Source organism: Ambystoma mexicanum, chromosome 10, assembly GCF_040938575.1.
Source record: "Ambystoma mexicanum isolate Mex_15411 chromosome 10, UKY_AmexF1_1, whole genome shotgun sequence".
NCBI lineage: Eukaryota > Metazoa > Chordata > Amphibia > Caudata > Ambystomatidae > Ambystoma > Ambystoma mexicanum.
In genome coordinates, this window is record NC_090932.1 from 1,632,895,059 (window position 1) to 1,632,922,902 (window position 27,844).

At 44.6% G+C, this 27,844-nt stretch overlaps 1 protein-coding gene across 1 annotated transcript in view; it reads left to right on the forward strand.

The window, feature by feature from the left end:
* Window positions 1-27,844, forward strand: part of TXNRD2 (thioredoxin reductase 2) — a 1,379,521-nt gene that overhangs the window by 233,313 nt on the left and 1,118,364 nt on the right. The window contains exon 8 of the mRNA XM_069620040.1: window positions 20,133-20,203. Coding sequence (XP_069476141.1) covers window positions 20,133-20,203 — 71 coding nt within the window. The remainder of the gene's footprint in view (window positions 1-20,132; window positions 20,204-27,844) is intronic.

Genomic DNA, 27,844 nt, shown 5'->3' on the forward strand with positions numbered 1-27,844 from the left:
AGTCATTGACTGCCAAGGCCTTGCGGGAGCGTAAGGGGAAATTACAGGTAGGTTGGGTTTCTAAACCCCAAAAATCCGAGAAAACGACAGGTATTTTCACTGACGATTCGAGGGGTGACTCTCCTTGTCGGAAGGAGTCCCGAGGATCTCGATCCCAGATTGTGTCCTTCCACTCGCCCTCAGCACTCGCAGAAGCAGCGTCACCATTCGCCTTCCCCGTCGGATGATGGCTCCGTGAGGACAGTGGCTTGTCCCACTAAATATTCAACCCCTGAGGAATGGGAGGCCTTCAGGGAGCAAATGCTGGCCATGTTTTTTCAATCCCTGGGCACAGTTCTGTCCGTGCCTTCGGAGGAAGCAGGAAGGGAACGGTCTCGGTCCGATGCTCGCGCGCCTTCGGGCCTGGGCACTTGGCGCGATAAACATCGGGAACCGTCGAGGTCCCCTTCGGGCAAGGCTCTGGTGGATCGCCAGAGACATGCCAGATCCAGGTCTCGGTCTTCGTCCGCAGCAAAACCGCAGAAATCTGGGAAGGGCTCGAGGTTGGCGTCTGCCCCGTGTTCGTCGAGTACGGCTGTCGGGACTTTGCCTTCGATCCAGCCCGTTGTTGATGCTGAAGCCCTCGAAGCCTTCAGGGCTATTTGGCTGGAATTTGCCAGTGGAGGCCCCTGGTACTGTGGATCCTCTGAGAAAGGCTTTATCCAAGACGGTGAGGCCTGCTGGGGACTGCAGGGCCGCTCCTGTCCCTAGTAAGGAGTTCTTACTCTGCATGATATTTATGAGGAGAGGTCAGAAATGGAGTTTGAGCCTGTTGAAACTCATGAGGCTCCTGACATGTTCTTTTATGAAGACAGTCAGTTGGAGGAGGTGCGTCAGTCGTTGCATGATGCCAGTGGCCTTGACAAGTCTCCATAGATGGAGTTTGGTAGGCCAGAGCCTGGGGCTTATGCTGAATCCTCCTATAGGAGGTTGATGTCTAGAGTTACAGAATATCTTGGGTGATCCGGTCCTCCGGTTGCATTCGATCAGGGTGACGTGACCAATATTTTGGATCAGGGTCCTTCCACTGACCTAGTGTTGCCTTTTCATTTGGCATTGCAAAAAAAGGGTGGCGGCTACCTGGCAGACCCTGGACGCTCTTCTAGCTGTCAACAAGTCGTTAACTAAGAAATACCTCCCATTCAGTAGCGAACCCAGCTACCTATCCACTCACCCCACTCCCCCGAGTTTGGTGGTTCAGGCGGCTACAGCCACCTCGAGGCAGTCAGCGTACCATACCATCCCTCCTAATAGGGACGACAAGCGCTTCAATGGTTGGGCACGCAAGGTATTTTGTGCTGGGCGTATGGCGCTGAAGTCGGCCAACTCCACTTGTGCCTTGGCAAGGTTTTCACACACTCTTTGGAATTGTCTCTCTCTAGCGGCTGAGCATATCCCGAGGGGGAAGAAAGGGATGGGTTCCTTGCTCTTGTGCAAGATGGCATCGATGCTATGTGTGAATCCCTTCAGTCTGGGTTGGACACGGCTGATAGAGTTAGCCAGTCCATGGCTGCGATCACTGTCATACGCAGGTTTGCGTGGTTCTGGAAGTCGGGATTTGCTCCGGATGTGCAGGCCCGTCTTTTGAACATGCCCTTTGATGGCTCTCATTTGTTTGGCAGCAAGGCTGACGAGAGCCTTGAGCGGTTACAGACCTCAAAAGCTGCTGCTAAATCTTAAGGCGGAGGTTGTGCGTCAACCTCCACCTTTTCATCTTGGGGGACAACAGTGGAGGGGGGTTCCTTTCGTTACTACTCCTCTTTTGGTAGAATGAGAGGAGACGCTAATCAAAGGGGTAACCATAAAGGTACCCATGGTGGACAGGGAAATAGAGGTGCCAAAGCCGCTCAGGCAGCTGCCTCTTTGCCTTCAGGCGCTGCCACAGCCGCTCCAAAACAGCTATGAGGCCATGTTCCATTGTTTCCTGGTTGGGGACAGACTGTCTCAGCATCTCTAAGAATAGCGACCTATTACTTCGGATGCGTGGGTTCTGGATACAATGGCCCACGGCTTCTGCCTTCCCTTCCTAAAGCGGCCACACGACAGTCAACCAGGGAATCTATCTTTGAAGCTTCCAGATCCGCTCCTTGTGCAGGACATCTTGACCCTGCTGGAGGAAGGCGCTATAGAACTAGTGCCTGTGACGCAGAGGAACAAGGGATGGTATTCCCCATATTTTTTTTATTCAAAAGAAAGACTGGGTACTGAGACCCATCTTGGACTTGTGTTGGTTGAACAAGTTCCTCAGGAAGGACAAGTTCAAGATGGTCACTCTTTCTCAGGTCCTTCAGGGCCTTCGACTTCAGGATTGGTTGGTGTCTCTAGACCTACAGGATGCTTATTTTCATGTGCCGATTCATCCAAAGCACAGAAAATACCTGAGGTTTGCGGCTAGCAACTCGCACGTTCAGTCCGGGTCCTGCCATTCGGATTGACCTCTGCCTGAGGGTCTTCACCAAGCTAATGGTGGTGGTGGCAGCGTATCTCAGGCGAGGGGGGAGGGGTCACATCTACCCCTACCTGGACGACTGGTTGACCCGAGCGCGTTCTCCCGAACAAGCTTTGGATCATTTTCGCCTCACCTGCCGCTCCCTTCACAAGCTTGGCTTCTCCTTCAATTTCAAGAAGTCACATATGACACCTTCCCAACAGCTCCAGTACATTGGAGCTGTATTGCACACGTCCTTGGGGAAGTGCTCTCCTCCCAAAGTGAGGGCTCATCACATTGTACAGACGGTCAACAAATTTCATCGTTCCCAGAGTCTTCCGGCTTTCGAATTCTTAAGGTTGCTCGGCCTCATGGCATCCTGCATTTTTCTGGTGCCAGAGGCCAGACTGAGGATGCGATCCCTTCAATGGGTTCTTAAGATGCAGTGGTCGCAATTCTCAGGCAAGATGTTGGATCCCGTTCAGATTCCACTCTTGGTCTCGCAGGATCCATGGTGGGCCAGCGAAGGGAATCTGATGAAGGGGGTGCCGTTTTGGCAACCGTGGCCGGAGGCGACGGTGGTGACGGGCACTTCCCTCACAGGATAGGGAGCTAATGCCGATGATCTGACCGCTAGCGGTCGTTGGTCTCCGGAGTCCAAACTCCACATCAACCTGTTGGAGCTGAGGGCCATCAGACTGGCCCTGAAGGCTTTTCTGCCATCTGTGCGGGGGAAGAGTATCCTGATCATGACAGACAACACAATGGCCATGCATTACCTCAACAAAAAAGGGGATGGGGTAGGGTCACTCCCGCTATGCAGAGAGGCGATGCAGCTCTGGTTCTGGGCGATACAGCAAGGAGTGTCACTCTCGGCAGTCCATCTAGCCGGAGTGGAGAATGCAATGGCGGACGCTCTGAGCAGGCAGAGCCTGGTCTCCCACGAGTGGGAGTTGGCTCAGGAAGTCCTTCTGGAGATCTTTGCCCCCTTTGGGGAACCCCTCAAGTGGATCTGTACGCGACCGGTGCAAACCGGAAGAACAAGATATTTTGCTCAAGGGAATTTCCTCCAAGAGGAGCCCTAGGGGATGCTTTTGTCGTGGATTGGTCACTCCCACTTCTGTACGCCTGTACGCGTTTCCTCTGGCCCCCGTCATTCCTCAGGTCCTAAGGAGGTTGCAGAGGTTCGGATCCCACATGATCCTCATTGCGCCGGATTGGGCCAGGAGAGTGCGGTACCCGGACCTTCTAGAAATGTTCATCTGGTCTCCACGCCGTCTTCCTCACAGAGAGGATCTTCTGTCTCTCGCGAGGGTGGGGGTCGGGTTCTCCATCCAGAGGTCATGACTCTCAACCTTCACGCTTGGTTTCTGAAAGGTTGAGAGATAAGGATTGTGACCTCCCAGATGACGTGATGGAGGTGTTGCTTTCGGCCAGACGGCCGGCAACTAAATCCCTGTACCGTTGCCTTTGGCATAAGTTTTGCGACTGGTGCAGAGGATACAATGTCGATCCTTTTCAGTGTTCCATTCTGATGGTTCTTTCTTTCTTGCTTTCTTTGTCCCACAGGGGTCTTCAAGTGGGTACCATTAAAGGTTACCTGGCGGCGCTGTCTTTTTTCAAGCACTCGTCTGAAGAATGTTATTTTAAGATTCCTTTGTTTTCTCAATTTCTAAAGGGGCTCACAAATGTGTTCCCGCCATCCCCGTTTCAGGTGCCGGTTTGGGATCTGAATTTGGTCTTGAAATTCCTGATGGGTGCCCCGTTTGAACCACTGCACTCTTGTCCTTTGAGACTGTTGTCTTTCAAGACGGTTTTCTTGGGTGCGGTTACATCTCGTAGAGTGAGTGAATTGCAGGCACTTTCGTCTAAGCCACGCTTTACTGTGTTCCACAAGGATAGGGTTGTACTGAGGGTATGTCCATCCTTCCTACCTAAGGTAGTGTCTGAGTTTCATCTGGGCCAGAGAGTGGTGCTTCTTGCTTTCTATCCTCCCCCTCATCCTGGTAAGGAAGAGGAGAGACTCTATAGGTTGGACCCTAGGAGAGCTTTGATCTTTTATATTTCTGGGATGTCCAGGGTCAGTGGACAACCAGCTTTTTGTGGGGTACACTGAGCCAGGCTGTTACCAAACAGACCTTGTCCAGGTGGATTATCCTCACCATTACTGAATGTTACAGATTGGCGGGCAAGGACCCTCCTGAGGGATTGCAAGCTCATTCCTCTAGGGGCGTAGCTACATCCACAGCCCTGCAGCGGGGAGTTCCTATTAAGAATATTTATGATGCAGCAACGTGGTCTTTCATCCACACCTTTGTCAAGCATTACTCCCTGAAAACGCTCCATGGTCAGGATATGGCCTTTGGTAAAGCGGTGCTTTATTCTGCCATCTGATTGGGTATTCCAAATTATTCTCCCTCCTCTATTCACTGATACTGCTTTGGGAGTTTGTCAGAGATGTGCAGTACGTTGAAGGACACAATCCATTTGAAGAACAAGTTACTTACCAACTGGTAACGTTCTTTCGACTGGATGTTCCTCCCAACGTATTCCACATCACCCTCCCAGCCTGCCCTTCTGAAGAATTTCCTATGCTATTGCAGCTTGCCTTCCCGCAATGCTATGTGCAGTCAAGCAGGAATTGTGTACGAGCATGTTACACGTTATCGGGGAAAAATTTAAACTGAGGCTACGGGCGATGTGCGTCCTATTTATAACATCCAGGTAACGGAGGCCGTCGAGGGACATCGACCCGACGCCGGACACCCTCTGCCAAATATTTTTCGAAGCAGCACAGCTGTGGACATTACACGTTAAAGATGTGGAATACGTTGGAGGAACATCCTGTCAAACTGGAAATTATATTGTGCCTTCTATTGCTATGATTATATGTATATTGGCCTACGCCAAGCTGCTAACAAGCTACTTGTAAAGAAATTCGTGTTGCAAGGTCCTGACCCTAGAATCAATGTAAACCGCCATTTTAGGTTCTCTCTCCCTGTAAAGTCACCCTGTGAGTTAAATTGGTGGACTATGTCATTTAGAATAGAACACGGTCGTCATGACCCCTGTGTACAGCTAATATGTAACTTGCCTGCAGGCCACTTGTTAGGGTCATGAACTGAGACCTTGTCCTTTGCTGACCTGTGTGTAATGGATTACTTGTTTCAACGAAACTGATCTATGAACATATATTAACTGCAATGTCGTTTGAATAACTGAATGGGAACGCTTGTTTAACTACATTGTATAAACTATGTCCTAAGGCTTAATGCTAAACCTAGAGAATACACTGTTGCCATTTCGCCTTGTTGATGTGTAAACCAAAGATGAACTAGATACATATACGAACCCTAGATCAGTAATGTGTTTATGGAATAGTTAACCCGCAGTAGGCTGGACAGCAGGCTACAAATTGTATAAAAGCCTGACTGTTTCAATGAATATTCCCACTCACTGAGCACACTGAACCACGCTGGAGTTCGCTGTGTTGTACTGAGGGCCGATAGCTATCTGATTTGTCTTTGACTTTTTGTAACTGTTTGGCATAAAATAAAGACCATTGTATGTTCCTTTGTAACCTGCGTTTGGTGCATTTCCTTTTTGGGCTACCCAGCCTCATATTATTTCTTTGTTTTAACAATCCTGTTGAAAGAACGTTACCAGTTGGTAAATAACTTGTTCATCTCTTCGTACCGATCATTCTGACCTGAAAGCTCATCTTCTCTGCCTTCTTTCTACTTATTTACATTTTGTTTCTCTCCCCCGCCTTCTGTTTTTAGTTTATTTATCATGTACCCTTTTCTAATATTTTGTAATAGCGCTTTTGGTGAAAAACACTTTATAAATTCAATAAATGAAATGAAAGGAAAAAGTCAATAATATCCCACTGCTTCTCCAAAATGGTGGGAGTTCCTCCCCTACATTTCGCTCTTCTCCAAATATTTCACTCCACAGTTTCAAGGAGAACAGCTTCTTCCTTAAGGTCCTTCAGTTCATATACTGCCACAATTTTGAGGAAAATGCTTCCTTCCCTTAACCTCTTCTGTGTTCTATGTTCAATACTTTTATATCTTTCCACTTCACACCAGGGGAGTGTGTCTTTGCTTTTGAATTCCTCCACTTGTTACATTTACTTGCACAATTCAACTTCACTCAAGAAGCATAACTTTTCCCTTGAGTGTGTTTCCCTTAAGCGCACAGGTCTTTACAATACTAGGTCCTCGTTCAACCCCTTGCATGCTCTCCTGCCAGGGTATTTGTGACTTTTGTTGGGATCCATGTCCCGATCACTACCCCTGCTTGATGATTTAGATTGCGAAAAATATATTAAACTATGGAAATGAGCACAGGGTGGTGTAGGGGTGAGGGGTGTGTTATGGGTTGAGAATTGGCAGGAGTGGGAAATCACAAAGTGCGAGTTAACCAGTAGTGTTGCAATTGACCTATGTAGAATGCATATATACACAATAGTCATAACACAAACTAACACCACGTTTACGAGTAGGCCTGAATCCTCGCAGGCTGTGTTTTCAAAGAAACACAGAACAAGGCCTTATCCCTCGCATCACCATTGCATCTCGATTCCCAGGCGCGGCAAAGAACATGCATATGCCCACACAGCAGTTAGGCCTTTGAACCAATTACTTAGGAATGTGTGCAGCTGAAGAAGCGAAGGGCTGTGGCCCAATACCAAGGTCATATTTCTGGGAGCAAAGGCAGAGGTCTCAGAAAGCCAAAACACGAACCAATATTTAAGACACTTGCGCCCCCCAGAATGATGGTGACTCTATTTGCACTATCAGATGTGCAGGGAAATGGGCCTTAAATCCTTTGGGAGCTAGATTGATTAGTGGGACACTAGGTTTAGTCTCGGGGAGGGGAACTGATAAAGGGGAACAACAGGATCTAGGATTTGTGCCAAGGAGTGCTAAGAATGATGCCCCATGTAGTGGGGGAGGGCATGATGACGGCGACAACGTTTCTAGGTTGATAAAAGGGGTGCTTTGTTCTCAAGGACCGACCAGACTGCCCTCGAAGTTCCCCACTGAGTTCACGTTGATAACCAGGTGCATGCCACATGGTCAGGATGAGCGAGAATGTGGCCGAACCAATTGAACAATGGGCTATATGTATCGTTAGTATGTGTACAGGCAGCAGCCAGTGAGGGTGAGGGATTAACACTGCATTATATGTATCTATTAGTATGTATATAGGCAGCAGCCAATGAGGGTGGGGGATTAACACTGTATATCGAGTGCGTCATGAGTGGCATTTTTTATGTTTATAACCTGAATTCTGTATGAGAGACGGCAGAGAGCTCTGTGGCAGTTGGTTTGTAATACCCCGTTGCCTTTTTCTTTTGTATACAAAATACAGGTCTTGTCGTTCTTGAAAAAGGGTGCACCTAACCTTTTTCCATAGTGGGTTGTATTTTCTTGGTCTGATCGCTGGGTGTTACCCCACACTTTGCTAAAGGGGTATGAATCCTCCCTTGTGTATTCACAATGTTAGGTTCACTTCTCAGCTCACGCCTGGATTCTCCTGCCAGGTTATCACTTTACTTCCTTTTCTCTTCCTCTCTTGAGTGAGAGTGCCGGACTCACTGTCTGCCTGGTTCACTAACCTGCATGGGCTTTTCCTTTCTACTTGATTTGTATATTGTATGTTGTATTATCTTCTTGTGTAATGTGAATATTTGTATATTGTCTGTACATTATGTAACTTTGTAAGCTTCGCATATCCTTGCTGCGCCCTGCTACTCCTGGGTCTGGTGCGCTTTATAAATGTAATAAACAAACTTTTACTATTTCTCTCATTAACGTGACAATGATTTTTCCAATATTGGGTTCGTAACCCTCTTTTGGCAAAGTGTGTTTCTGTTTTAATTCCTCTTTTCAAGTGTTCGGTCTCAGACCCTCTGTCAACACTAGTCACGTGTGTATCAAAACTTCCTCTCAAGCATTGGGTCTCCAACCCACCTTTAACACTGTTTGCAAATGTATAAATCCATTCTTTGAAATACTGGGCCATCGCCCCTTTCTTAACAATGTTCTCATCCCTGTCAGTTTATTTACTGTGTTCATTTGAGCTCTTCCGCGTTATCACCGCGACGCAGCATTTGTCTTCCTGCACCCCGGTAACCCATTCAGTCTCCCTGGGCTTACCGGGTGACTTTGGCGGTTCTCGCGTCTCTTCTTCTGCTTCTCTCCTTGTCTGCTGACTAGGCGTCTCGTCAGCCGGTCAGCTGCCGCGTTGCTTTCCTTCGCTCCGGGCGCCTCCAGGTCATCGAGCAGTAAACTTATTTCGGTTCGGTCTCCCCGCACTCCATTCGTGTCAGCCTTTTTGCTGCTTCTTACAATCGGCTTGTCTCTGGCTTCCTGACTGGCGTCAGAACAAGTTGCAAACAGATTCTGACTCTGCCTCTCTCTCTCATATCACTGTCAGCTCTGGCAGTTTAAAACTTCCTGGCATTGGTCCATATTTTCCAATTACTAGAACGCTGCTTTTGTTTACCGCTTCTTGTCCCCTTCATTGCTCCGTCCCTCTTCCTCGTATCAGTACTAAAATTGGGGATTTTGGGGGGTAAAATGGGTGATTGGTTGGGAAAACATGGTAGATTAGTATCTATGTCACAATAGGCCATACAGGTATGTTGTAAAGGTACATGGGTGTTATGTGGACTTATGGCTGCAATGTTGTTTTGTTTCAGTGTTTTCCTATCTCTCTGGAGTTGGTCTTCCCCCTACGTGGTCCTCCCGCACATAGCCACCTCCAGTGTCTGTCGGGTGCCTTCTGCCTTTCCCTGGCCATGTAAGGAAGCATCTCTCTATAGAATCAGTGATTTGTCACATTACATAAATATATATATGTATATTTTTTTAAACTACGGTTTTAACAAAGTAAAAACGTTTGTTTCAAATTCAACAGTTAGATTGGATGTTCCTTCAACTATCTCACATACATAGATCAAAAGAAAAGAAAAAAAGTGAAAAAAGAAAATCACATATCTTTTAAGATGATACTTCCACACAGACAAGGCAAAATAAAATAAATATCACCAACCTTTGTAGTACATCATAGTGTCAACAATTTAAGCACTACTCAAGGTGGAAATTTCAAGAGTGCATCCAGATAGTTCACTATTGCACAAACGTGTTTAACATTATTGCCAGATGAAATCATTCTCCACCAATCCACCATATCTTCATCCAGAGGAGCAAATTGACCAAGATGAGTGGAGCGTAGATTACACATTTTCTGACATTCAATGACTAGATCTTTTAGCGATTCAACTGAGACAAGACAAAAACAGCATAAATTATCTTTAACCAATTTGTCCTTTCTTTGGCATAAAATGTCCTTAGATTGCAGGGTATTAGTTTGAAATCTCAGGAATTGGTCATGGTAATAACGGGAGGGACAACACAGCAAATAATTCGATTGGTTATTTAACTTTTTTTGTTCCTTGCCTAGCCAGTGGCTTGAGAACAATTTCTCACATTTCTCTATGTTGACAATCCATGCCCAAGAATCACATTTTTTTTGCATCTTGTTGTCGACTTAAAAGATCCTATTTACTAATTTTCACAGCATCTACCCACGCTTGCACTCTTCGTCGCCATTGATCTAGTGAGTTAATACTTTTGTCGTCATGATTTTTTATGAATATTTGATAAGTCGGCATCAGCTTTTCGACAGTCATCTTTCGCATCAGCGAGATTGATTTCCCGATCACATGGCTGTACAATCAGTTCAATGACAATTCATGACGTACAGTTATCATTGAGACACATTGTGGACGTTTAAGAACATGCCGCCAAAATCACCCTTCAAGAGTGTTCCAGGTTTGCTCATTGATGTTCCAACTGGCTTCAGCATCAAAAGTTATTATAGTGTCAGTCCAGAAAAACCAAACACCCCTTGAGGGTCCGGAAATGAATGATAATTGGTTGGCCAAAGACCAAACGCCTCATTTACAGTGTAAGAATATATATTCATTAGGCATTAGTTATCACGTAGCTATTAGTTCAACTAGAGTGAAGCCATTTTAAGATGACCAGAATCGCCATTTTGTTTTCTCTCTCTGCTCTCTCTAACGTTTCCACTTTGCCTCATGTAAAACTGCTTTGCTGTAGATATTATTTCGCTTCAATGGTCCAAGGCTAAGAAACATGTTGAAACATTACACTGGAGAGCCAGACATAAATGCCTGATTCCCTCCCTCACGTATCCTTGAAGACAGGGAGCAAGGCATTTAATCAGTACACGAATGCCAGCGAGTCTCCTGAAAGAATAGCAATGTACGAAACTAACATTTAAAGAGTTGAATTATGATCTTCTTTACGGCCCCCCTTTCTGAGCCCAGTGAGGCCCCCGAGAGCGGGCTGACTTCTAGAGCGAGAATCAAAACTTAAAGATAGTGAGGCCTGGTATGTGCCAGTCTCCTATGGATGCGGAACCCCCTTCATATAAAGTGAATTATAACCCTCATTCTGTTTAAAGAAAAAGGGTTCTTTCCAGGTAGGAACATTTACCAGATGCAGGAATATAGCATTCCTTGATAAAGAAGTGGAACCAATATATGTGGGAGATCCTGTGTATTTCATATGTGGAGAAAAAGCATATCCTTGGTTACCTAGGAACTGTGGGAGGTACGTGTTATTTGGGATTTCTGTTCCCTGGGGTGTTTCTTTTAAAAACACCAGACATAACCAAATTGACCAGGTCACGACCTCGCCGTAATATTGAAGACGGGTTGATTGTAGAGGACATAGCAAAATCATTCATACCATTTTGGGACCAGGCGACTTTGGGACTTATAACGTAAGACGACTGTCTAGGATATTAGAAGAAACAATAAATGGAACCACTGATATATTATATAATATGAGTCTTGAAGAAAAAGGAATTAGATTAATCACACTACAAAATAGAATGGCCCTTGATATAATCTTAGTTGATCGCGGCGATGTTTGCAAAATCGTGGGATCAGCGTGCTGCGTATTTGTAAGTGACTCCTCCCCCACGACATTTCAGGCGATAAGAAAATTGCATGCGTTAAGTTCTGATCTTCATCCCCCTGAAGGCGGTTGGGAATTGAACATAAGCTCATGGTTCTGGGAAGTGTTGCAGCGAAGAGTGTGTACAAATGATGAAACGAAAAAACATTACTAAACCAAGCACTCGCCATAGTAACGAATCTGAAACCATTAAAGAATTCATGGCAATTGATATTGATAATAATAACGAGGAGATAAGTGTACATGAGTCCGAATTTGAATCAGATTCCGAATCTAATCCAAATACTTGGTCGGAGGAGGATGCAATGTATGGATGAGACGTTTGGCTTACGGCCAAGAGGAGGGTTTGTCAGTGCAGAAAAACCAGAAAAACCTTTGACGGTCCGGAAGTGAAGGATAATTGGTTGGCTGAAGACCAACCGCCTCATTTACAGTGTAAGAATATATATTCATTAGTCATTAGTTATCACGTAGCTATTAGTTGAACTAGAGTGAAGCCATTTTAAGATGACCAGAATCGCCATTTTGTTTTCTCTCTCTGCTCTCTCTAACGTTGCCACTTTGCCTCATGCAAAACTACTTTGCTGTAGATATTATTTCGCTTCAATGGTCCAAGGCTAAGAAACATGTTGAAACATTACACTGGAGAGCCAGCCAGACAGACATGCCCGATTCCCTCCCTCACGTATCCTTGAAGACAGGGATCAAGGCATTTAATCAGTACACGAATGTCAGCAAGTCTCCTGAAAGAATAGCAATGTACGAAACTAACATTTAAAGAGTTGAATTATGATCTTCTTTACGGCCCCCCTTTCTGAGCCAAGTGAGGCCCTTGAGAGCGGGCTGACTTCTAGAGCGAGAATCAAAACTTAGAGATAGTGAGGCCTGGTATGTGCCAGTCTCCTACGCGCAGCTTGCCCATGAAAAACAAACGCTGTGTTCTCGCAAACAAAGAATGGTGTCTGTAAAACTGGAGATTGCAAACTGTTATTAAATATGGTGGCCTAAGGTGTCATATTTGTCACACTGGTCAATCATCGCCTCTAATTCAAAGGGAAAAGAATTGGGGGCGGCATCAAATGTGTCATTACTGATTGTAAGATGCTCCGTTTGTATATATGTAACTGATGTTCGTCTCGCACTCTCTTGCGTCCCCCGAGGTCTGTTAGACACACGTCCCGGGGCGTGGGACCACTTGGCCAACTGGGACTTCTTTGTATTGCTATAAACCCTAGATTTTGGGAACGGAAGCTTGTGTCTGGCGTATCTATGCGTTTGTGGTGACTGTGCCTTGTTTCCACATCCGAGGGTCCCTCAGGGGCCCCTTCAATAGGAACTACTTTTTGAAGGTAGAACATCAGAACTGGTGTTAAGGAAAATTTACCATAACTTTTATTCATTTTTGCGGCTTGAAATGCAAGCCTTGTGATCTTCAATTTCAAGTCCTTCACCCACTGATGTTCACAAATAGAGTTATTAAACTGAACTCCCAAGTATTTTATAGATTCAACTGAAGCCAACAACTGGCCTCCAACAGCCCACCAAAAGGCTTTGTCTGTTTTGTTGGTGACATCTCCAATAGATACAATTTTAGTTTTTTCTACATGTATTGTGAGTTCATTAGTGGATAGACAGGCATATAAACAGCCAAGTGACGTTGGCCAATTTGGTTTCTGTCCATCAAGACCAGATTGTCTGCATAAACTATGCACCTTACTGGGACCTGATTTATTTTGGGAGGAAAACAGTGTACCAGGTCAAGGTAATCGGGCAAGTCTGCCAAGAACAATTTAAACAGATCGACCGCAAGGGGACACTCCTGCTTAACTCCCCTTGCTGTTGGAATAGAGTCTGTCAGTTCTCCGTTTTTATTAAGTCGAACACGAATCGAGGTATTCGAGTGAAGAGCCATTATTGGGTCAAGAATGTTCGTTAGACAGTTCCATTTTTTTCATTTAGCCCAAAGCAAGCCACGATTAACACCATCAAAGGCCTGCTTCATGTCGATAAAAGCTAGATAGATTTTAGTTCTAGCTTTCTGTGCTTCTAGTTTTAAGGTTGTGAGTATCAGGAGATTGACATCAACACCCACCCCCTTTGAGAAGCCAGTTTGATGTACATCAAGGATGCCTGCCATCAAGCCCATTTTGCTAGGTTCATTCGCAAATGAGAGCCAAAAATGTTAACGATTGAGCCCAGCAATGCATTAACATTAGTTTTGTCGCTCATTAATTGTCATTTCGTTAATGAAGGCATAATTGGTGATGGCATCAATGAGATGATCTATAAGAACAACATCTGCATATGTCCACCAGAAAACAGTCAAATTATCAGTTCTTGATGGAGCAAAAACAGACTCAGGTAGACAGTCCCCCTTGTCAGATAGATAATGTTTGAACAGGCAGGGGGCAAGGACACAACCCTGTCACAGTCCTTTGTGTTCCAGATACATTTATCAGGCCACCCCGTCTGTTCAATCTTACCTGTAGGGACGCGAGTTCATGCAGATGTTTTAAAATAGCCAATAGTGAATTTGTCAACTTCCACTCCTTCAGTTTTGTCCACAGCAAAGCTGGTTTTACTGTGTCGAACGTTTGGGGAAAAATCTGCCAATGCTACGTATATGGGGAATGCCTCCTTACACCAAACTTTTTCTTGAAAGAAGCTCATAATGAATCCAGCTAAAGATGTTCCCTTTCCTTTTCTAAACCCAGTTTGAAGTTTTTTTAATTTTCCCACTGAAATAGCCCAATATTCAAGGTTTCTTAGAACAAAGGAGGCAAACATTTAGCTTTCTGTGTTCGAGAGAGCTATTGGGCGATAGGTCGCAGGGTTCTCGCATCGCCTTTTAAATCTGAATGATAGTTGCTAATTTTGAAGAAAGAGGCGTGGATTTAGTGGCAACTATATTTTTAAACAATATAAATAAAATACTTGCCTAAAGGGAGATATCACTTTTCAAAATGTAATTACTAAACCATTTGGGCCTGGAGCTCTAGAATTTGAAGATTACTTTATAAGGACCTCAATATCTTTTATATTGAACGTTAAGTTCCAATCAACTTCCGGCTTTTGTACTGAAATTTTGCACATTGAGTGCCTAAATAGATTCGGAAAATGTGTCTCCCACCCCCATTCTGGAACGGAATTACACTGCAAATCATCTTGAGTAAAAGTTGACTAATTAAGTTCCAGAAATTACGTGCATTTAAAAAAAAAAAAAAACTATAGTACACAGTATATATTCACCCTCATTCTGCAGTAAATCGTGCCTATTGGCTGTTTACCAGTATTTGTATTATTGTTTTAGCTGCCGAGGTCTCAGGTTGTACTCCCTTTCAACATGTTTAAACTTGGCTAATTGCCTTAGATCACGTCTTAAGACACTTTTCCTGGATTGCACTACCAGATCAAACCAGTGTCTAATTTGGTTTGGTCCTTTAGTAGTCTATGGGGATTACCGTTGTCCACAATAAAACGCACGAAATGGAGGATTCCATGTGTTAAAATCCCTGCAAAAATATCGCGATACAAAAATATCGCCATATTTTTGCAGTGATATTGACCCATGGATCCCGCAGGGGGACACCCCTGCAAACCCCACACTATTTTAAAATGTGCGGGGGGGACACCCGCAACCCCCCTCCCACAAATTATCCCCCCCAAAAATATCGCCTATGGCGAGACAAACGGCCATATGTACGGCGATATTTTGGGTGGGGATATTTTGTAGGGATACCAAATGGAAGTGATCGAATCAATTTTCGATTCTAATGTTGATCCCTGAAAGGTTTGTCGCACATAATTATTAAAACTCTTACTGCAAATCTTTCTTGCTATTCTATGGCCTTTCTGATGCACTGTTATATTTCCGAGTTCATTTGCAATTTCGCTCACTATTTTTAAATTAAATACCGCCATTAATATGTTGTGATACCTTAAGTTTGTATCCATAACTTTGAAGAAATCACATTTATCAAATAATGAGGGAGGTACAAGTTAGAAACATGACGACGGATTACAGCTTTTCCAGGTTTTTTTACCCTGGATGTCACCCTTAACACTTCCATTTGCTATGTGAAGATTCCAGATTTATTTAGCTTGCAAGCGAGTGACCTGTCAGCCTTGTTACTCTTAATAAAGTAAATCTTCTGGCTCGTCTGTGTCTACCTCTCAGCCTGACTTGATTGGAGGAGATGAAGTTGGCCCCTTACAGCAGTGATTTGGCATAAAATGTTATGGGAGCCTTGTAGCTTCCGTTTTCTCTAAATGCGGCTAATGCTTGGACTTGCTTTTGCTTTGACTTTTTAAGGGCCAATGATATATCTATCATTTCCCCTTTACCCCAGGAACACTGCCTTATATGCATTCCACTCCTCCATTACTAGTGTTAACAAAGTAATCTTGTATTGCACTCCAGATGACCCTCTGCAAAACTGGGCTTTTCCAAAATGTCATCTTGTTTCCATCTGAACTCTGCTTTCAGAGTTTGACCCTGTAACTGGTGATGTAGGCATGTCGGGGAGTGGTCCGAAATTGTAATAGGACGGATTGTTGTTGGTGAGGCAGAGTAAGAAATTATTGGAGATACCAAGAGCATGTCTATTCTAAAATACCTATTATGCGTCGGGGGAATACAAAGTGTAGTCCCTCTCCAAACAGGTTTGCTGTCTCCATACTGTGGCAAGGGAGTACATTTTAAATTTGCTGAATTTAAAGATCTTGAGCTTTGCTTTGAATCAAATGCAGATAAGTTGGACCTGTCTACGGATCCATCCACAACAGCAGTTATTTCTGAAGATTAGTTGTCCTCTAATTAAGAAGCTATGTTTAGGGAAAGTGTGAGCAGATGAAATGCTTTGGTTTATGTTGGGGGCATAGAGGGACTGAGGTGGCAGCTGCTTATTGTTAAGGCCATTCCACCATCACCTTGGCCATGTGTAACAGCTTGCCAGTCTTTCAGTCTGTTTTTCGTTGCTCCAGTCTCCTTTGACTGGCATTGCTGCTCTGAGCCACCTGGAAGTGTATGATGGTACCGATGTTTCTGCTCTGGCCCCCTACCCCCTTGCTCATTCTTGTCCCCACCCAAGAGGCTGACTACAACGGCCGTTGGACGTTAATTTGTGAGTTTTGAACGATATGGAATGTTTCTTTTTTGAAGTTACTCCTTGATTCGCCTCAGCTGCACAGCAATGTGGCAGAGCAGATACGTCTCCAAACAAAAGAATGTTCGAGTCTCTGAATGAAATTGGGTTTTGTTTCTTGGGTTCACCAAGGATTTGCTCTGCTCCTTTATCTTGAAGAAATCCGCTCTGGTCAGTATACATATAATTGGATCAGAGGCTGTTCAAGTTCCTGAAGAATAGGTTCTTATGTTTCCAGTAGTTCAGATGTAACAGAAAGGGGATTTCCTGAAGCCTGGTATTATTTCTTCTTGATTAGTTGTCAGCCTCGTACTGCCTTTCATCCAGTTCAATTAGTCGTGTTTCCAAATCAAGGGCCTTGTTGTCAAGTTCTACATGGTGGTTCATACATTGTGCTTGTTTGCGTTGGTTTCTGCCATCCTGCACTCCAGCGGTTGGACAATTATAGGCAGATTCTCTAGCTTTAAGAATACATCTCTGCATAATGAAGCTGTATCTTGTTTACGTTTACAAGCAAAGTCTTGGATATCCATTTTTCGTGGCTAGAATGTTTTCCAGTTTTTTTCAAAGGGGGCAAAGATTGCATTGAGACTGATAGCTCGCCGGGCAGCTGGGACTGATACGCCTCATACCTGTAACACCTTGATCTTTCCTTCTCCATGTTATTGTGCAGGCTTTCGCATGTGCTGTGGTGATGGTTTATCAAATCCTAAGGTCTTATTTGTTCCCATCACTATTTACTCGAACATGGAGTAAATAATAGGACCCCCAAAGTGATTAATAACATATCACACAGGTTTCCTGGTTCTTAATGATTTATCCAAGGCCAAAGGTATATGAGCAAGGGAACACTTCTGCTGCCAATGAAGGCACTTCTAATTAACATGTTGGTCCGGCTGTGCTTACGGCTGAGTGTGCTAGTATGTCAATGTGGTGAATAGAGTGTTTGAGCATTAGCAGCAGCGTTACTGAGCAACTATAAATGCTTTCATGGCCGTAGGGTCGCGGTGCCCAACTGATGTATGTTGGACTTAGACCTAGTCTTCTCGTTCTTTTGGGTCCCTGCTATGCTTTTTACAGGTGTATAGGCGTGTGTTGATCTCAGGGTTCATGCACACCTGCACCAAGGACTCGCAGTGCAAGGTGTGGTTCAAATGCGAGGAGGCAGGCATTTTGCAGCAAGCAGCGGGAAGCTTCCACTGCCACACGTATCTTGCACTGCGGCCCGGACCATGGTGACCTCTGCAACAGTCTTTTCCCCAGTCGCCATGAGAGCCGGGCTCAACATCATTCTCTTATGCTGTATATTTAAGTGACACCCTGCTGTTAATTTAGAGCATCTTGGATTGAGAACACTCTCTCTCATACTCTTTGGCAATAACCTGGCATGCGGTTGCAACACCCTCTTTTATAAGAACAATTCTGATGGTATTTCTTGTTATCATTCTGCGCAATCTCTCTCCTGGTGCAGTTTTTGAAACTGATAGCATTTCTACTGCCATATGCTATAGACTGGTTGTATCGCTCCTTAGGTGGTGTAGCAGAAATATTGGTTGTCTGTGTATTCAGTGTTATTGGGATGCAGAGATTTCTGCTGGGCATGTTCATGATTTCCTTGTGTCGAGGAAAGATCCTCTGAGTCTGAAGCTTATGACGTTTTGTCCAATTTCTTCTGAATGGTGTTTGGTAGACTTCTCTATTCTCAGAACGGTTCAGAGTCACAGGTAGGGATCAACAGACTTCTTACTCTGTGCGCATATACTTTTCATATACAAAAAGAAAGTCCGATATTTAATTAGGTGTCACCTAACACTCTTCCCACATCAAGTGGAATCAATTATCACAAAATGTTATTAAGATTCAATACATTTCATAAAACAATGATAAAAATTATCATAGTACATAAAACATATATATTATGTTAAAACAACACAAGTAGAAACACCATGGGTGAGTAATGTTGCAAATGTGTGTACATATCACACTCTGATTCCTATGCCTCACTACTTTTAGCCTATTTCCTGGTAGTGTATTACAAACAACCCTTGTTTGTAATACACTAACAGGAAATAGGCTTATCATGACCCTTCTATTCTTATCTCCGCAGTCAGTTACCGTCCACTTGGTATCCATCCAACTCTGCCACATCCCGCCAGTTCTGTTGGAACTTGCCTTCAACAGAATTGCTAGGTTCTTTTTTTTGGAAAAGCATGTTAAGATTATGACCCCCTCCATTTCTCCATGTTCGAGGCGGAAGTGCATTTGTTGAGGACTTTGTTGCATCACCACTTGGAACATAATGACTGAGTGCGTATCTGTAATAGTTTTGTGTACAGAGAACTTGTGAGTAAGCAGATTGAGGTTGTGGGGAGGTTGAACTCCAGTGTACACAGCCACAGACGTGGGCTGATAGCTTATTTAAAGGTTTTGTAGCTGAGCTCTGTGTACATATCACACTCTGATTCCTATGCCTCACTACTTTTAGCCTATTTCCTGGTAGTGTATTACAAACAACCCTTGTTTGTAATACACTAACAGGAAATAGGCTAAAAGTAGTGAGTCATAGGAATCAGAGTGTGATATGTACACACATTTGTAACATTACTCACCCATGGTGTTTCTACTTGTGTTTTGTTGTGTTGTTTTAACATAATGTATATGTTTTATGTACTATGATCATTTTTATGATTGTTTTATGAAATGTATTGAATCTTAATAACATTTTGTGATAATTGATTCCACTTGATGTGGGAAGAGTGTTAGGTGACACCTAATTAAATATCGGACTTTCTTTTTGTATATAAAAAAGTGTGGTAGACTGCACCAGTTAGGCCTATTACTTCAATTTTTTTTCGTTGCAGTAGTTACCCACGTGTCTGGGGTGGGTGACCTCTCTTAGTTCTGTTTGAGGCCAGAAGTTACTCCCGCCCGTTTTATAGTTCATCAACTGTTACTGGCTTAGAGGGGTGTTGATAAAAATGCATTCAAAGAGGTAACTGTGAGAGAGCCCTCTGAGGGATTGGGGTTCAGTTTCTGTTTTAGGGGATTACTTATTTTTCAAACCATGGGGCACCTCAGCACTGATAGAAGAATAATTGCAAAGGCAGTGGGCGAGATGGACAGAGGCAGAGGGAGAAAAGGATACTTTTGGAGTCACAAGCACGCAAAATATTTGTACAGTTTCATCCAAAAACCCGCTGGAGATCTGGCAGGCAATTAGTTCGGTGGAGTATTCACTGTTGAGTTAAATTTTAAAACTCTACTTTGGTCATGCAACTGATTTAAGGACTGCCTCTGCCACTTAGACCATCTACATACACTAAATACTCATTCAATTTAATACCACTGTGCTGTCCTGTCCTATTCTGGCTAAATAACCAAAGGTTATATCCTCAACCAGGCTTTTTTTTGGCTCCTGGTGTATGACACTACCAATTGCACAAAAGGCTTTGAGGTTCAATGTTTCAGACAATTTTCATTTCATTCTTTTGTTTATAGGTTCCTGGTGCTGTTGAATATGGGATTACCAGTGACGATGTATTCTGGCTGAAGGAACCTCCTGGAAAAACGTAAGTCGCCTGATCCTGGATCCTTTTTAATAGTTTACCTCCATTGTGTCCACATGTGTGCGTAACTGCAGGGTGGTCGTGGAAGAAAAATATATTGGTCTTGAATGTAGGTTAGTGAAATAATATCGATCAGGATACTGTTGTCAGCCAGACTGGAGGATTAAGTCCTAAGTATGATCTTGAGGATGGACCATCAAAGGGATCAAGAAGGAATAAACTGGAAAACAAGTCACTCGCTAGCGGTGCATAAGATCTGGCCCGTAGCATCGTACATGGAAGAATGCCTCAGGATGCTCTGACAATTCGGTTGAGGCACATTACATAGTTTGAGTACAGAGACCTTGCTCTCCCCCTTTCAGCCATTAACATATCATGACCCTTCTATTCTTATCTCCCGAGTCAGTTACCGTCCACTTGGTATCCATCCAACTGTGCCACATCCCGCGGTTTCTGTTGGAACTTGACTTCAACAGAATTGCTAGGTTCTTCTTTTTGGAAAAGCATGTTCATATTATGACCCCCTCCATTTCTCCATGTTAGAGGTGGAAGTGCATTTGTTGAGGACTTTGTTGCATCACCACTTGGAACATAATAACTGAGTGCTTATCTGTAATAGTTTTGTGTACAGAGAACTTGTGAGTAAGCAGATTGAGGTCTCTGCAAGCATCTGTTGTATATCAACGTCTTAGATCCAACTGCGCTTAAACTGGCTGTCAAATGATTTTCTGGTGGTGGTGCCCAGATTCTAGTGAAAAGTGACATCACATCTGACGTGCATTGCCGGAGCAAGTGGGGAGTGCCAAGACCTCTGCACCAGACACTGGGACCTCTGGCCTGGCCCTTTTAGTGAGGTCTGTTTTGGTAATTAATGCTCTCCCAAGAATGTGCATTGATGTAGTTGCCCTTGATTGAGAGCTTTTGTGCAGAGCTGCCACCACCTTTTTTTATTCCTCAGATGCTGATTGTTGCTTTCTAGCTCTTTTCCAAATCTAGATTGTGGGGAGGCTGAACTCCAGTGTACACAGCCACAGACGTGGGCTGATAGCTTATTTAAAGGTTTTGTAGCTGAGCTCTGTTTTATGGTATGAGGTTGTACAATTTGAGATCCCTGAAACCATCTGGTGCTGCTTGTCCAATTGAATACCCATAACTGATTTCATATATCTTGCGGCTGAAACTGCTGATCTCGGCCTGTGTTCCACGGAACCTGCAGGCTGTCTCCCCCGCCCCGGATCGCCATCTTGTCCCCACCCTCCTTTCCCGTTTTTTTATGTTCTCAATCCCCCTCTCCAGCCTGACTTCATATTTTGTATTTTTTTCGTATTTGGTTTTGATATAGCGCCTTACGCCAAGGCGATGTACAAAACCAGCTTAAAGTACAAACTGAATGGAAAGGATAATGCAATAAAAATAGAATTTACAATGAGACTAAAATACTATTAAGATTGAAGTAAGAACGTTTTCAAAGCAGCATGAAAGGTAGAATAAGAGTGAATAGACCACAGAGATAGAGGGATACAATTCCAGTAGAGAGTAGCCGACAATGAAAAATAACCGAAGCAAGAGGAAGCACATAGAGGATGAGGCACATTTAAAAGAAAGTGGGTTTTTTTTTAAATTTATTTTTTTAACTTTTATTTTTCAAAGAGAGTTACATCAACAACAAAGCTCAAAGCAGTCGTAAGTTAGGATGACAGTGTACAGATATCTATTTTCACATTTCACAATAGTCGCAGTCAATTAGGATGGTGACAATTCAGTACTATCATCTTCAGGGAGCATATTACATAGGTAAAGTCGGAAGAGGCTCCATATGTCCTTAGGTCGACAGGTCGACCGCACAGTTATAACAAATTGTTCCTCACTTTCATTTATCATTGATAAGTCGTTCAGAAAGTCCTCCCTTTTGGGTGCTTCTGCGGATTTCCAGCATTTCAGAATGCTTCGCTTTGCCACAACACATGTAATGTTAAACAGTCGTCTGGTGGTTTCGGCCACCTTACTAATATCCCCAAACAGATACTTCAGTGGCGATGGTGTAGCCGGGATCATGGTAATTTCTTCTAGGATTTCCACCACCTTCCCCCAGAATTTAGCTACGGAGGGGAAAGCCCAGTACATATGATATGCATCTGCCCCGGGGGAAGTCGCACTGGAGACATCTGCCCGTACATCCGTCCACAAACTTAGCTAGTTTGGCAGGAGTGTAGTGGAGTTGGTTGAGCACCTTAAATTGGATTAGTTTCAAACCCGAATTCATAGACATTCTTAGTGAGTTGGAAACATCGCAACCAGCTAGTTTCACCCAGTTCTACTCCCAAGTCCACTCCTAAGCATATTTGATGATGTTACATGATTTTGAGTGTGTCTGGACCAGGTTATATAGTAAAGAGACTCATTTCCTTTGTCTACCCATTACCGTCATTGCACTTATACACTCGTGAGTGGGGGGTTCAGATGGGAATGTGGGCCATTTGGCAGCAAATGCGGTCTTCATTCGGTAGAACTGGAATCGCTTGAGGTGTCCCCCGCCCACTGCCTCAATGAAATCACCCAATTCACAGAACCTGCCATTTGGAAACATCTTAAATTGTTTATTTGGATCCCATGCCCTCTGTATTGTCTTGTCAAATGTGGGTGCAATGCCAGGAAAATTCCATAACGGTATGTCTTGGGTAATATACAATTCTCTTGTATATCTTAAACCGTGCACGCGTGGTAGTGCTCACGGAATCAAATTCGCAGGAGTCCTTGCGTTTGGGATCAAACATGATGGATCGAACGTCAATCGGGGAGGCAGCATATTTCTCAAGGGGGATATGTGCGGCTGTATCATCAAGGTAGAACCAGTGCCTCGCAAAGTGTACCTGTGATGCTAAATAATACAATTTGAAGTCAGGCGCTGAGATTACACCCTTCGAAAATGGTTCTGCCATTTTGGACCATTTCAGTCTGGCTGTTTTGCCACCCCACACAAAGGAGGTAGTTAATGTCTTAAGCTTTGTGAAGAAGGCTCTACCAGGCCAGATCGGAATGTTGCAAAAATAATACAATAATTTGGGGAGAACCACCATCTTGAGAAGGGCTACCCGCCCATATATCGAGATGGGGAGTTTAGACCACAGTTGTAGTTTGATGGAGAGAGTCTGTAGTAATTCCCCATGTATTTTTATCCCTAGATAACATTATTCCCAAATAGTGCATGTGCACAGGGGACCATTTAAACCCATTTATGCCGGACAGATCTCCGGTACTGGAGTTTAGTGGGAACAGTTCGGACTTTGAAACATTAATTTTGTATCCTGAGTATTTGGAGAATACTCCTATGTCTGCCATGATGGTCCTCAGGTTTTCTTTCGGGTTTTGGATGTATAATAGGGTATTGTCTGCGTAGAGGGAAATTATTTGCGGGGTTCCGGTCATTCTGAGTCCCCTGTGCGCGTGATTTTGCCGCACAAATTCAGCCGTAGGCTCTATTGTTAGTGCAAACAGAATGGGAGAGAAAGGGCACCCCTGCCAGGTCCCTCTATTTAATAGAAAAGAAGATGACATGGTGTGATTAGTTAGTACTCTCGCACCTGGGTTCGTATAAAATAAGCGGACACACTTAACGAAATACTGGCCTAGTCCGAACCTCTCAAGGACTAAGAACAGGTAAAACCAGGTGTCAGAATCGAAGGCCTTTTCGGCATCCAGAGCCGCTATGGCTACAGATGCCTTTGGGTTTACTTGTGCCATTACTCCAAAGAGTCACCGCAGGTTTAGGGCTGTGGACCTGGTTGGTATGAAGCAGGCCTGGTCGGGGTGCACTAATATGGGCATATAGGGCAGTAGTCTGGTTGCAAGAATCTTTGCAAAAATGTTTGCATCTGTATTAATCAGCGATAGATCTAGATGAGGCCATATCCTGCTAAGGCCGACAGGGTTTGAGGAGAACTGTTATTACTGCCTCGTGCATTGAATCGGCAGCGTTCCCCGCTCCATGGCTTCTTCCCAGACTTTCAACAACACTGGGGCTAATTTGTCTTGGAATTCCTTATATAATTCGGAACCCAGGCCGTCTGATCCCGGGGCTCTACCTGAGGTTAAAGCTTTAATTGCGTCGATGATTTCCTCCAATGTGATGGGAGTGTCGAATATCATTTGTGTTTCTGGACTGAGTGTTGGAAGGTCAAGTGCATGTAGGTAATTGGTTATCTCCTCCTTTGACTTACTATCGCGGTTGGCGTACAGGGTCTTATAGAATTCAGCAAACGTATCAATAATATCTTGATCTCGGTTTACCATCGCTCCATTAGCCATCTGTATCTTGGTGATGGGGCTATGCTGGCTTTCGGCTTTAAGCATCTGGGCCAGGAATTTCCCAGCCTTGTTGCTTTCCCCATATCTTCGAGCTTGGGCTGGGGTGGCCATGTACTGGTTCTCCCGATCAGCAAGTTTATTGAATTCGATCAGTGTTGTATGTAAATCGGAGAGGGATTCTTTACTATGTGTGGTGCTGTATTTGAACTCCAGCAATTCAAGCTTTGCTTCCGCTATGTTTAGTTCTCTCCTGACAGACCTCAACAGCCCAGTGGACTTGGCCATCATGGCACCCGCACCCATACCTTGAATGACTCCCATAGCGTAGCATGTTTATCTACCGATCCAGCCTTTAGTTTGAAGAATTCCTCTATTTCGATGTGAAGAGATTCACATACTTGGGGGTCTCTTAGCATGGCGGGGGACATCCTCCAACATTTAGCCTACAGTGTAGAGTTTCGTATAGTTAAGTTAATTGATATTGGGGAGTGGTCTGAGAGAGTATGGGGATACATCTCGCAGTTCGATACTGTATCCAAAAGTGTCAAACTAATTAGCCAGTAGTCAATGTGTGACTCAGAATCGTGTACCGATGAATAGTAAGTAAACTGTTTTTCCCGGGGGTGTAATTCTCGCCATATATCAACTATCAACATTTGTTGCATTATCTGACTTAAGGTGAGGGCAGCTTTAGTGGGAGGGCGGGGGGTAGTTGAGGTCCGGGCCAGAGCCACGTCAAGTATCGGGTTGAAGTCCCCCCACCCCCATATCACTGATGGGTCGTCAGTTGTGGTCAGCATATTATGTATGGTGCTGTAGAATTCGGGGTCATCAATATTGGGACCATAAGTGTTAACGATCACAATGTGTTGTTCTGCCACCTCCCCCCAAACTAGTACATATCTACCTTGGGAGTCTATTTTAGTGTCCCAGAGTCGGAATCCCAGTTTCGGGTGGATTAGTGTGAGCACCCCACTAGATTGGGTCAAGTACCCAGTGTAATACCTTAGCGGTCCCCATCTTGGGAGAAAACCAATACAGACCTATCCAAGTGCATGTGTCTCCTGTAGCAGTATGATCTGGGGGTTATGTCTAGTAACGTATGCTGCACTTTTCTGGGCTTTAATAGGATTGTTAATGCCCCAGACGTTCCAGGAGAGGAGTTTAATAATCATTCCCCCATCAGCCTGCACCATAGTCCTCCCTAATCACAGATCTGTGACCTGGGCACTGAAAAGAATCTTCTATTATAGCTGTGTCAGATGCAACAAAACTCTCAGATTTTAAACAGTTAACATTCTCAACCTGTCTCGGGCAAGTGCCGAGGGAAACTTTACTCCATACCCCACCATCAACCCCAAAATGATGATGAACCCATTTCATTAACTGGTGGAGCTCTCCGGGGGTGCAAGCGTTGTGGGCAGGCTCCATGATGCCAAGCCCCAATAATCAGGCAACCACTAATAAACATGAGTCGGTGCCACTCAGACACCAATATTGAACTTTGTCAAAGGACATTGTAGTTTTTCCCCATTCAGTCATCAAGGCCTCTCCTGTCATCAACCGGGTGTTGGTCATTCTGGTCTAGTTCTCGTCCTTGCAGTGGGAGTGGAATGGAGGCCTATATATAATTCATGGCTGCTGTTGAGTGTTCAAAAAAATTTGCGCGTCCTCCATGTTGTATGTGCAACTTCGCCGGGAACATCAGGGCATATGGGACTAATCTCAATCTAAGTTGTTTCTTAACCGGGTCATAGGATCTGCTTTGCATCTGTACCCCCACAACGAAGTCAGGGTATATATGGATGTTGTCTCCACCATGTCGGAGTGGCACCAACTCTCTTGCCAAACAAAGGGCCGCATCTCTATCCCTGTAGTTTAGTAGTTTGGCGCTAATGGTACGGGGAGGGGCCCTGACTTGGGCACAGGGGCAAGTGTGCAATGCGCTATCTCCACCAAAAAGTGTTCCCGAAAAGGACTTTACACAAAAAAAAGCTTTAAGGAGCGATTCAATGTGAGGCTCCATGGGGCCCTTGCAGATGGATTCAGCTAGTCCCACTATACATATATTGTTGCGGCGGGACCTTGATTCAAAGTCGTCGCATTTACCATGTAGTTTGGTCATTTCGCCTTTCAGGAGCGTTATGTTGTGGATATTTTGGCCAATGGAGTCTTCGTTGGTTCCAATTCTGTTTTCTGCCTCAGTGATCCTCGCGCTTTCTTTGCCAACTATGGCCTTGAGTGAGACAATAGTGGCGACGATATCGTCCAATTTGACATTAACTGCCATGAAGCCATTCTGTACTGTAGTGAGGAGATGGTCAAATTTGCCGCTTTTGGATGATGTAGCGGGGGTTCGGCCCTCTGTGTCGGCGCGTTGGCTGGTCTTTGGGAGCTTGTGTAGGAATCCATTGGGCCAGTTGTCTTCTTCTTGGCGTTAATCCCTCTTGGCATTGCCCAGAGATGTGTTATGGGTTGCTGGCAGCCGTCTGTGTGGTCGGATCAGTCTGGTCGGTTAACAAAGTACCTTTGCAGTCATCGTGTGCACGTGTGTATGCCCGGAGTGAGCGCAGCTGGATTGATAAGCTGCATGTGTCAGTTCACCTCAGTTGGGTGTTGGTGTCTGCAGCCTCTATTTACGCAAGTTTTGGACTTGTGTGTGGGCCTCTCATTAGATTCTTGGTTCAAACACTAGGAGCTTCTCGTTCAGGGCTATACAGGGTGTTCCGGTTGATTCGGGTTTATTTGCTAGTGTGGTTGCAGAGCATTTTGCACCATGTGAGGCTCACTGATTCTGCCGAGTGGACTGTGTACTCCCACGTATTACTTAGCTTTGTATACACCAAAGTTGTGTAATGTCTTTCACCCCAGACGTGGGTTCCCAGTTCCAGAACGGAGGTTGCCCGATTTGCGGTGTTTACAGCTGATCGGACTACTAAGGTTGTGTAATTTATCTTTTAATGCCTCTGATGTTTCCGTGGCATGCCCCGCTGACAGTGGAGTTGGATTTATACCTGTCCTCTCAGTGTGTTCTCAGCCGGATTATACGAGTTTATATGGGAACCCTCTCAACCTGGGAGAAGATATGTGGTCTCTGACCCGGCGGGAATGTACGATGAGTTCGTGGGTGGTTTTTTCCTCCAGATCACTCAGGAGGCGTGCAGTGTGGCGCAGAGTATTTAGAATAGTATGAGTTTGTATGTTGGTCTGCCCATTAGGTGTAGTCTGTGGCACCCACTTATCTGCAGTGTGGGCTGTGCTCTCCTGCGTTCTTCAGCCCCTTCCTCCTCCACAGGGGAACTGCACCAGACACCCCAAGCTAAGTATCCCAACAACCGG